The sequence below is a fragment of the Balaenoptera physalus genome (genome assembly GCF_965194825.1).
Source record: "Balaenoptera physalus genome assembly, chromosome: 7".
Taxonomy (NCBI): domain Eukaryota; kingdom Metazoa; phylum Chordata; class Mammalia; order Artiodactyla; family Balaenopteridae; genus Balaenoptera; species Balaenoptera physalus.
In genome coordinates, this window is record NC_138886.1 from 7,674,025 (window position 1) to 7,685,575 (window position 11,551).

At 51.1% G+C, this 11,551-nt stretch overlaps 1 protein-coding gene across 1 annotated transcript; it reads right to left on the bottom strand.

Annotated features, from left to right (window-relative positions):
• Window positions 1-6,163: 6,163 nt before the first annotated feature.
• On the bottom strand, window positions 6,164-11,493 carry SWI5 (SWI5 homologous recombination repair protein; the record flags this gene model as incomplete). The annotated part of the gene is made up of 5 exons (XM_082469515.1): window positions 6,164-6,505; window positions 8,241-8,335; window positions 9,135-9,256; window positions 11,006-11,054; window positions 11,390-11,493. Coding segments are annotated over 5 exons (435 nt in total), but the record flags the coding sequence as incomplete, so codon positions are not given.
• Window positions 11,494-11,551: the final 58 nt, after the last annotated feature.

Below are 11,551 nucleotides of genomic sequence, written 5' to 3' on the forward strand. Positions count from 1 at the left end.
GGACAGACATTAGTTACTCCAAGAAGTTTCCCTCTTGGTGAGACTTGGATCGGGATGCTGTCGGGGCAGTGGACGTTGACTAAGAGAGACAAGCATCAGGTGGGTGGCCGGGTGTGATGGGTGAGGTGGGGCTGTCCCGGGGCCTTCCAGCCCCCTTGTGGTCTGCAAAGCAGCCTGCGACCCCCTGCCCAGCAATCTTCTCCAAGTAGTCCCCGCCCCCAACCCTACAGGTACTTCCTGAGCCCCTAGTAAATCAGAAGCGAGAAGAGCCCTAAGATGGCAAAACAGGCCAATCTCCTTCCGGGCAAACCAGCTGGGCAGGTCTGCTGGTGCCAGGGTGGAGGTCGGAGGAGCAGAGCTAGCAAATGCCTGGGCCTATGAGAAGGCTCTGGGGAGAAGCCAGATACAATCTCACCTAGGTTTGATCCAGAGCTGGCTCTTAGGGTCTGGTGGCTCTGTAGATGGGTTTGAAGATGGCTGGTTTGGAGGCAGGATTTGATTGGATGTTATTCCTGGTGGTTAGAAGCAACCTGTCAACCATCCAGGAATGCTCACCGGAGAGGCCAGATATCAAAAACACCTGGGGAGCTTGTTACAAAAAATACAGGCCTGCCCCAGGCCTACCAAAGCAGAATCCCTAGGGAGGAGTTAGAGACCCATATCTTTTTCTTTAAAAGCCCTCTCAGGTAATTGTGACACTCAGAGGTTTGGAAATTATTACCTGGTCTTTAAAGAGAATGACTGTGGGGGCTTCCCTGGTGGTCCAGTGGGTAAGACTCCGTGCTCCCAATGCAGGGAGTCCGGGTTCAATCCCTGGTTGGGGAACTAGACCCCTCATGCATGCTGCAACTAAGACTCGGTGCAGACTAAATAAATAAATAAATAAATATTAAAAAAAATAAAAAGAGAGAATGATTGTGGAACCTTCAACCTCGGAGTTGGCCACTTAGCTTTGTTTCCTTGGGAAAGTGACTTAACCTCTCTGAGCTTCATTTGCCTCATCTGGAAAATGGGGCTAATGATGTACCTCTTAGGGCTGCCATTGGAAATACTTGTTGTAGTCATGCTGAGCTCTAGGCTTGGGGCCTGGCACAGAGTATGTGCTCCCAGTGTTGGCTGCTATGATTGTCATTGCTGCTGAGATCCTCTGGGATTCTGGAGTGAACAAGAGAGGCTGAGGGAGCTAAAGGCTAGGAGAGGATCTCCACCTGTTCAGAGTTCCTAATGTTGGGGATGAGAGGCTCTCTGGGAAGGGAGCGAAGCCTTCTGCTCAGCGGAATTAGGAGAGAGGCGCCAAGGCCAAACTCAAGGTAGAGGCCTCTAGGTCAGGGCCTTGGGCAGGTACAACTTCGAAGAAGCACAGTGAAGATTTGTGGCTAAGACCTTGGGCTTAAAGGCTCAGAGTTCTGGATTCAAGTTCTGACTTCCTTTATTAATGTATGACCTTGGGTGAGACTCAAGAGTGGCTGATGGGTTTCCCTGGTGGCGCAGTGGTTGAGAATCTGCCTGCTAATGCAGGGGACACGGGTTCGAGCCCTGGTCTGGGAAGATCCCACATGCCGCGGAGCAACTGGGCCCGTGAGCCACAACTACTGAGCCTGCGCGCCTGGAGCCTGTGCCCCGCAACGGGAGGGGCCGGGATACTGAAAGGCCGGCGCACCGCGATGAAGAGTGGCCCCCGCTTGCCGCAACTAGAGAAAGCCCTCGCACAGAAACGAAGACCCAACACAGCCAAAATAAATAAATAAATAAATAAATAAATAAAGTAGCTATTAATTAAAAAAAAAAAAAAAAAAAGAGAGGCTGAGCCTCAGCTGGGAAGAGGACAGCTCACCGTCAGCCAGGCTCTGGAGCCAGACGGCTCAGCTGCTTCTTGGAACTGTGACCTTGAGCAAGTTACTCCACCCCTCAGACCTCAGTTTGGAAATGCGGATACTCCACCTACCCACACTCTGGTTGGGAGGTACCGGTGAGATACTGCCCATGAAGCACTCATCTCCCTGCTGACCCACAGGGTTTCAGAAATGTTAGTTATCTCCATCAACCCTTCTCTGGGGAAACCTCCGGCTTGTGACTGGTTTGAATGGTGGTCGTCACTTTTCACCTGGTGACAACACCTGACTTGACAGTACCCAGAGCTTTCATCACAGAGCCTCCAGGCGTCAAGGTTGCGGGCCCCTCAGGCACCACTCTTCCATAACAGACGGCCCCCGATCTGGCCTTCCTCCCCTCTGCAAATTGTCCTCTTCTTCTGAGCAAAGCTAAAGTGGGGTGTTATTTGGTGACACTGCCTCGATGAGGTCAGGCTGCCCGGAAACGACCCCTTTCTGCCCTCAGGGATGAGAATACAGGCTGTATTTCATTAGTGTTTTGAACTCTAGTATGTACCAAATGATGAATGTGTTGGAGTAAGGTTTACACTGGATGTGATCAAACAATGTTCCTGCACTCACAGTGTCAGTTGCCCTCGGTAGCCTGTTTCCTAGCACCATCAGGGCACGCCCTGACCAATGGCATGTGTCACTATGCACATCTCACAACCAGTTGGCTCCTTACTGCCCAGGGTGGTGGTTGGGGTCACTTCAGACTCTGGGAGAGGTGCTGCCATAGAGAACCCCCTCTTCTATGTGGGGCATTCTGAGGATCTTGTCTGTGGCCAGTGGCTTGGCAGGACCAGACCTTCCCAGGCAGGGCCCTCCCAGGGGCAGCTTCCCCGGCAGCTGGGCGCATTTCTGAGCAGACACTGCCCCCTTGAGGCCTCTGCTTGCCATCACACCTGGGAGAGCTGACCTCACACCGAGGGAAATGGACCCAGATGATGCTTTCCAAGCATCCTTCAGGGGTGCCTTAAAATTGGCCCCAAATGCAAAAGTCTTTGGAGCACTGGCAGTGTATTCATTCTTAACTCGAGAACCTGGAATCTACCTTAGTGCCTTTTGTTGCCTTCCAGAAGAATGCAACTCTGGGCGATCATCAGAAAACAAGCGCATAGCCACAGGAGGTCTGTAATTTGTAAAGAGGCAGGGGGATCTCCCTGACGGTCCAGTGGTTAGGGCTCTGTGCTCTCACTGCCGAGGGCCCGGGTTCGATCCCTGGTTGGGAAACTAGGATCCCACAAGCCACGTGGCAAGGCGGAAAAAACGAAAAACCGTAAAGAGGCAGGGATTTTAGGGAACTAGTGAGAAGTGTCCTTGCTTTCTAGTAACATTTGGAATTACGGCTGGAATTAGGGTTGAGGGTAAGGTTAGAGTTAAGCAAAATGACTAGTATAGAGTTAAAGAGGAAAAGATATCTTGCTATAAGTTTTTTTTAATATAAATTTATTTATTTATATTTATCTTTGGCTGCGTTGGGTCTTTGTTGCTGCACGCAGGCTTTCTCTAGCTGCGGCGAGAGGGAGCTACTCTTTGTTGCGGTGCACAGGCTTCTCATTGCGGTGGCTTCTCTTGTTGCTGAGCATGGGCTCTAGGTGCGTGGGCTCAGTAGTTGTGGCACGTGGGCTCAGTAGTTGTGGCTCATGGGCTCTAGAGCACAGGCTCAGTAGTTGCGGCATGTGGGCTCTGGGGTGTGCAGGCTTCAGTAGTTGTGGCTCGTGGGCTCTAGAGCGCAGGCTCAGTAGTTGTGGCGCACGGGCTCAGCTGCTCCATGGTATGTGGGATCTTCCCGGATCATGGATTGAACCTGTGTCCCCTGCATTGGCAGGCGATTCTTAACCACTGCACCACCAGGGAAGCCCTCTTGCTATAAGATTTGAAATTAGCTACCAAAACGAGGTGGGAGAAATAAAGAAAATAAAAGAAAGGATGAATTAATTACAGGAAGGTCAACATTAACTAGCTAGATTGAGAACTAAGCGAGTAAGAAGTGGTGGAGGTGTGGAGATGTGGTCCTACAACTGTGGTACTGACGACAGTATAATAACATTGCATGCTGTATAGAGAAGTGGGAAAAAAAGGGGAAAACCACCAATAATCCTACCGTCTTAAATAAGCATTATCATGGTTCATTCCCTTTGTTTTTGTTTCCTACATGTCTGCTTTTAATGTCTTTATTGGATTTTTTTCAAATCATAAGAGTTAAATTATAGGGACTTCCCTGGTGGCACAGCGGTTAAGAATCCGCCTGCCAATGCAGGAGACACGGGTTCGAGCCCTGGTCTGGCAAGATCCCACAGGCCGCGGAGTAACTAAGCCCGTGCACCACAACTACTGAGCCTGCGCTCTAGAGCCTGTGAGCCACAACTACTGAGCCCGTGTGCCACAACTACTGAAGCCCGCGCGCCTAGAGTCCGTGCTCTGCAACAAGAGAAGCCACCGCAATGAGAAGCCCGCGCACTGCAACAAAGAGTAGCCCCCGCTCACTGCAACTAGAGAAAGCCTGCATGCAGCAGTGAAGACCCAACTCAGCCAAAAATAAATATAAATAAATTTATTAAAAAAAGAGTTAAATTATGAAACATGTAAGTTGTGGAAAGTAAAAACCACACCCATCTTAAAAAAAAAAAAAAAAGATTGGTCCAAAATGCAGAGTTGGGTTACAGTTGTGTTTGGGAGAGGCTTCATTCCTAATCACTCTGCAACCAGAGTCCCTTGGAGTCCTGGCTCCACTAAGTTCTCGGCCTCTGGGCCTTTGTAAATAGTTTCCCCCCTGGAATACTACTCTCCCACGTTCTTGTCTGGCTGACTCTTTTTACTGCACAGGCTTCGATGTCTCTTCTCCCAGCATTTCCCCAGTGTCCCAGATTGGTTAGGGGCCGCTTAAATGTGCTCCTGTAACCCCATGACAGCCTTTATCATGTTGCACTGTCACTGCTTCTTACTTACTGCTGGCAGAGAAGCACTGTGTGGCAGAGACCCAGACACCGTGGCTCCCAGAGCTCCTCTTTCTGCGGACAGAGGCAAGACAAGCCAACTGTCTGCAATCTGCAACAGGACCAGAGCATGGGCCTGGGTCGCGCCATCCCCTGAGCAGGACGGGTTGCTGTCCAGCAATAAAGGGGAGCTGGACTGACGTTCCCAGGTGTTGGGTCCCATCAAATCCCTGAAGCACTCTTTGGAGCTAGGTACTTGTGGCTGTGACAGCAGCTGGTCCCTATCAAACACCTGGGTGCTCACCCAGAGCAGTTTAGGCCACATGACTAGTTCTGGACCATTGTCTGTGAGAAGTGACGTCTGCCCATTTCGGGGTGAGTCAGTTCAGAGCTGACGTGTCTTCTCCACCTCTTTCCCCCGACTGTGGGTTCCAGCGGTGAAGCTCCAAAACGTAGGAGGGCTACCAGATCCTCATCAGACTTTGTGAAACAAAGGCACCTTTACTGCATTCAGCCAAGGAGGTTTGGGGTTTGTTGAGGCAACTAATGATAATTGCCCTGATGCATACAGCACTACTATCATTTCTACTTATCGAGGCCAAGCCAGCTGCCCACGGTCACACAGCTTGTAAGCGGGCAGAGCTGGAACTCAAACCCAGGCCTGACTTGCATGGCTGGTTTTTAGAAACTAAACTTACTTCACCTCATGAAAGCCTGTCCCCAAACACTGCTATAACTTCTGAAATCTTATGAGTGTCCAGCAGGGACAGGGCAGAGGGGCAGCGGGAGCAGTCAGAATACTTAGCAAGTCCGACGTGAGAGCCTGCTGTTCTGGATTGCACTCAGCAGTTATAACACTCAAGTTGTACTTCTGCCAGTGATGGTTGTTCAGGATGAACAACACGCGGTGAAGAAATGACAACAGCTCACTCATGCTTGGCAGAGAATTACAATTGGGGAGTGGAACCCTGATTCTATAGATCAGGGAAGAATTCCTCCCAATGTCACTATTTCACTCTCAGCTCTTACCCACTTGTTTCCCAGCCCAGAAAGGCAGTGTTGCACACCAGAAGCTTCAGAGTGAAGATTTGGGCTCAAATCCCTGCTCTGCCACTTACTGGCTGTGTGACCTCAGGCAAGTCACTGTGCCTCTCTGAGCCTCAATTTCCTCATCTGTAAAATGGGGATAGTAATACTAATTCCTCATAGGATGGATTGAAGCATTAGAGATAATGGATATAAGGCATTTAGTACAGTGCCTGGCACATGGAAGTTTGTTATAATCCAAGGCAGGCTCTCTTTTTCCAGGGTAGGATCAGGGGGCTATCAGAGGAGAGGGAATCAGCATACAGATTTGCACCAAAATTGCTCATATGTTTATTTACAAACAGGATACATATACACATACACAGGTGTCACTGGAACATTTCAGGAACCTCAGAGCTGGGAACTCCCCTTCTTTCTGCCCCCCTTCTTCTCTGGGCTCCCTCCTGACTCGGCTTGAGCTCTCTAGAAAAGGGCTTCTGACACTTTCTCACTGGAAAGCCTGTAGGTGCTCTGGTTGGGCTTTCACTGCTTCTCATGTCTACATCGGCCTGTCCCAGTGGGCCGTGGACAAGCGGCTGTGAGCTCAGTCATTCATGTCCAGGTCAAATTGTGGATACAACTCTTTGGTGGTGACACCTCGGATCACGGCTGAAAGGAAGGAAGGAAGGAAGGAAGGAAGGAAGGAAGAATGTCCAGTGGGAGAAGTGGGAGGGAAAATGGCCAAAGCCCTGGCCTACCCAGGACCCTCTCCAGCACTTTCTTCCTGCTCCCCTAGTTGGCCCAGATAACACTCCTGCTACTCCTTCCAGGCTCCTCCACTGTGGGCCCTGTCTGGTCCCTCCAAACTAGACTCACTTAACCCTCACCCACATGACCAGCAGCAAGAGTCATGTGCTGAAAATGTAAGTTTACACTTACATTGTATCAGTGGCCAGCTGCAAACCCTGGCCCATGTGCGTGCCCTTGCCATTTGGTGATGCCCTTCCTCATGCCTCCTCACAGACTCTTCTCTCCTCCCAAGGGAAGGGGTCTCCTCAGAGGCCTGCCCTGACCACCCTGGCTCATCCCCCCCTGCCACCCTGTTCATACCTCAGTATTTTCCATCTCTGTCTTTTGTTTCCTTCACTGCACTTAACACATTTTATAATTCATTTATTTGTGTTCCTTTACTTCTTGACCATTCCCCTCCCCCACCCCAACACCAAAACATAAGTCACATGAGAATGGAGACATTCAAGTGTCCGGTTTGGACTTCCCTGGTGGCTCAGTGGGTAAGACTCCGCGCTCCCAATGCAGGGGGCCGGGGTTCAATCCCTGGTCAGGGAACTAGATCCCACATGCATGCTGCAACTAAGAGTTCACATGCCACAACTAAGGAGCCCGCCTGCCGCAACTAAGACCTGGTGCAACCAAGTAAATAGATAAATAAATAAACATTAAAAAAAAAAAAAAAGTGTCGGGTTCACCAAAATGTCCCCATACCCCATACCCTGTTGAGTAGCACAGAGTAGGTGCTCAGGAAATACTCACTGAATGAACGAAAGAGGACACTCCGCCTTCTCCAGGTCCTACGACCCGGAAGGACAGGTCTCAAACTGGGTTCTCACAAGAGCTTATTCCCCTTGGCCTCTAGGCTACAGTCCCCTCACATTCCTTTCTTCTTGGGCCCTGATCATCCTCCACCACCTTCTGTTTTCTCCCTCCCCTCCTTTGAGACCCATTCCCCACTGACACACGGAGAAGCCCTTCCTGCCGTGGAATCCCGGATGCTGATGGGCAATTCTGCGACGAGAGCTGCAACTCAGGCAGCCAGCGGGCCGACAGCCCAGCTCTGAGCGCTGTCCCAAAGGGTCCCTGCTGGTTGAACATCAGCGTGCCCACCTATCCAAGCCAGGTGATGGAACCAAGGCCACCTACACATTTCCTCACCTCCAAGGTGGGCTGTCCCAGCCAGCTCAGACACACAGGTGCCTGTGTCTCGGCTCAGCCCTCTAGATAGTGAGACTGTGTTCAAGGAGGAACAAAATACCCCTTTAAGCCACAGAGTTCCCCTTGCACTTTCTGCCTCTGTAGCATGTCGGCCACTTGAGGCGAGGCTGGGGTCTCCATTGGTCTGAGTAGGCCCCGGGGGACTTGGAACCCTAGTCCTCAGGCAGGCGGGTGAGCCCAGGCTCAAACCTGCCTGTAGCTCCAAAGCAGGCTCTATACCTGAGGGAAAAACCGCAGGCACTCAGGTAAGAGCTGTACAGTGGCTTCGTTAGGTGGCCAGGAAGGGGAGGGGCATTCAGGGAGCGTGGCAGCTGAGAATGGTAGGGGGGTTGGGTAAGTTTAGAAGGCCCAGGAGCAAAATCCCACCACCCCTGGGGCATAGGGACTCCCTCACCTAGTTTGCCTAGCAGCATCTGGCCTACATCCTTGATGTCATTATACTCGTGGAGCTGGGAGATGTGGTCCTCCAGTTCATCTACACTGTAGCCTCTGAGGTGAGAAATGGAGAGAGAGAGAGAGAATATCGTTGAGAAAGCCGATGAGGCTCCAAGGTTCAGAGAGTAACGAGGCATCTATTTAACAAATGTTCACTAAGGGCCTACTGGGTGCTTGGCATTGGGAACCAGGATAGTGATGCCAAGATAGACCCTGCCCTCATGAAGCTTAAGGTAGGGCAGGAGATCTGCCCACCCCCTCACTCCTGGCAAATTCTCCCTGTACTCTTAGGGAGGCATTCTCAGCCACGCTGGTACTATGTAACCCTGGTCACAGCCAAGGGATTCACAGATGGGCACGTGAGTGGCTAATCAGATCCCCTCAAGTGTGACATGCACGTTCAAAGGCTGCTCAGTCTGTGCCATGTGGCTGGAGCAAAGGGCATGGGAAAACCCAGGAGTTGTGGAAGAGCCAGCTTCCCCTGGGCACTGAAAACCCCACCTGCAGAGGGAGGACAGAGCCCATGTGCAGACAGAAGCAGAGGCAGAGACCGTGGGCCCCAGAAGAGACTGGGAGAGCCATGGCTTTCCAGTTCCTAGTTCCCCTTATTCTCCTGGGAACTCCTGGCGCAGTCCTGTTTTTATGCTAAGCTAGGTTGCAGTTACTGGGCACTAGTTAAATGTTATCTAGAGAATCCCTGGCAGTCCAGTGGTTAGGACTCGGTGCTTTCACTGCCGTGGCCCAGGTTCAGTCCCTGGTCGGGGAACTGAGATCCTGCAAGCTGCATGGCATGGCACGGCCAAAAAAAAAAAAAAGTTATCTTAAGCACACTGAGGAACCCAAAGATACTTACTCAGATATTAATTGGGAGATTTCCTTGTCCAGCATGTCCTTCTTCTCCTTCAGCTTCTGAATGTCAAGGTGCAGAGAATCCTCGCTGGCCCCGTCAGCCTGGCCAGACTTGGGAGATGGCCGCTGCGTGGCACAAAGAGTCGTAAGCCAGACTGACCAATTATCTACAATTCAGAACCTACACATTATCCCCCAATATCCACTCCCTGCTTCTGGTTGGTAACAGACACCCTCCACCCCAGAATAAGACTATATTTCCCAGCTTCCCTTGGAATTAGGTGTGGCCCTATAACTAAGTTCTGGCAAGTGGAACTTAATTAGAAATAGCATATGCTATGTCTGGGAACTGTCCTTCCAGGGAGAGGGCATGCCTTTCTCTAGCTTTCCTCTTTCCTACAAGCTGGAGGGTTGCTGGAGTTGAACGGTGTCTTGGATGATAGAGGCATGGGTTCCTGATGACTGTTTCAGCCACCATTATTTGGGGTTTTCTTTCACTCCCAGCCAAACCCAACTTTAACTAAAGGACCCATCCTGGTTCCCAATCTGACCCCAGAGAATCTACGTCAGGTCTACCTCTTGGATTCTCCTGTCAAGTCTATGATGTCACTGGCTTTATAATTGCATTGGGTAGCAAAACCCACCCCTGGGGCTACAGTTCATCTTTGTCCTTTCTGCGTCTAAAAGCTGTGAAGGCCGGTGCCTGGTACACTGCTAATTTTCAGGAAATGTTTGTTGGAGCAACGGTAATACAAGAGACCGAGGAAGACGTGGTTCTCATTCTTAGGACAGGGGATTTTAACCAGTCAGTCAACACATCGTGAGTAAACACTAGCTGCCAGGCACTGGCAAAGGCTCCAGCGGTTCAGCAATGGATAAGACATCAAGCCTGGCCCCCTGCCTTCATGGAACGTATAGCCTAGTCCCAGACATAGAACCCCCAACAATCATGCTCTTCCTCCAGAAATTTCCATTTAAAGCTCTGCTCACAGGTCACACGTCATCAGAAAGTCCTTTCCTGACCACCCCATTTAAATGGCCACACCTCAATCACTATCCTTTTGTCCTGAAGTTTTCTAACATCTATCATCACCTGACATATTGTATATTTCATTAATATTATTTTCACTGACGGCCTTATACCACTGGAGTGTAAACACCATGACGGCAGGGACTCTGTTTTATTCACTGCTGATTGCCCTGTGTCTACAACAGTACCTGGCACATAGTAAGCACTGTTTCGAATGAATTTGTCAAATGAATGAGTCAATGACAAATAACCAATCAACTAACTACCAGTCTGAAAAGTGCTTTGAAGTTGAAGTACAGTGTGCTAGGGGAGTGGCTAACAAAGCTATTGGCCTGAGCCCGAAGTGGGGCTAAGAATTCTCTGAGGAAGCTCAGCTTTAAAGGATGAGTAGGCATCAGTTTGGCAAAAAGCTGGAAGAAAAAGTATTCCAGACGGTGTATCCAAATGCCCTAAGGCAGGAGAGAGTACATGCGTTTGAGGGAAAGGGAGTAGTTTCCATGTGGGTGGAATGGGTGAGGGAGGGATAGTGGTGTGAAAAGAACAAACTCAACCAGCCACTTGTGGTGCTGTCAGGAAGGATGAGAGACAGAGCCCATTTGGAGAGCCTGGGGTACCACTGACAAAGTACAGGACGCTGTTTCTTCTCTGAAGCTTGGTGGGCAGGAGGAAAAGATGGGGAAGGACTGAGAAATGACCTAGAGTTTCTCAGCAGAATGAGGTCAGCTGGGGGAAGACCTTGAAGAGGACTGGGGGTGGGTCAGCTGCTGCTGGGGACGGAGAGGAGGACTTAGAGCAGCAGTGGGGTACAGGGTGGAGGGCAAGGAAGGGGGCACAAGCATACTCACAGGGGATCGGAAAGCCCCGCGGCAACTTTTGGAAAGTCCTGGTTGAGTCCTGTAGAGGAATCCGAGGGAAAAAGGCTGATTGGACCTAGAGGCCGCTTTGGGAGGAAAGGGGTACTGTGAGGGTGTGAGAGGAGGAACTGCTGTGAAGTACAGAGACCGGGACTGGATCCGGTTGGGAAGAGGGTAGATAATGCTCCCGGGATCGGGGTAGGGATCCTGGAGGAAGGAGAGATTCTGATGTGGAGCAGTGGAAGCGGGGGGGGGCGGGGGGGTGGTCTCTGGAGGCGATCTCTGGGGAGAGGAAGTCTGGGGCAGAGCTACGGGGAGTCAGGAAAGTGACTGGGAAGAGATGTGCTTTCCCCCGGCTGTCCGCTCCTCGCCCACCTCCTCAGCCCTGGGGTCCGGGGTCCCCGACTCGGGGAGCTCTGCAGTGCCGGAGGGTCCAGGGCGCGTGCGGGAAAGCGGCCCCTCAGGTCCGCCCGGTATTCTCAATTCTCTGACGCACACCGAAGCGTTACAGAGCTAGCTACATAAGCCCGCTGCGAG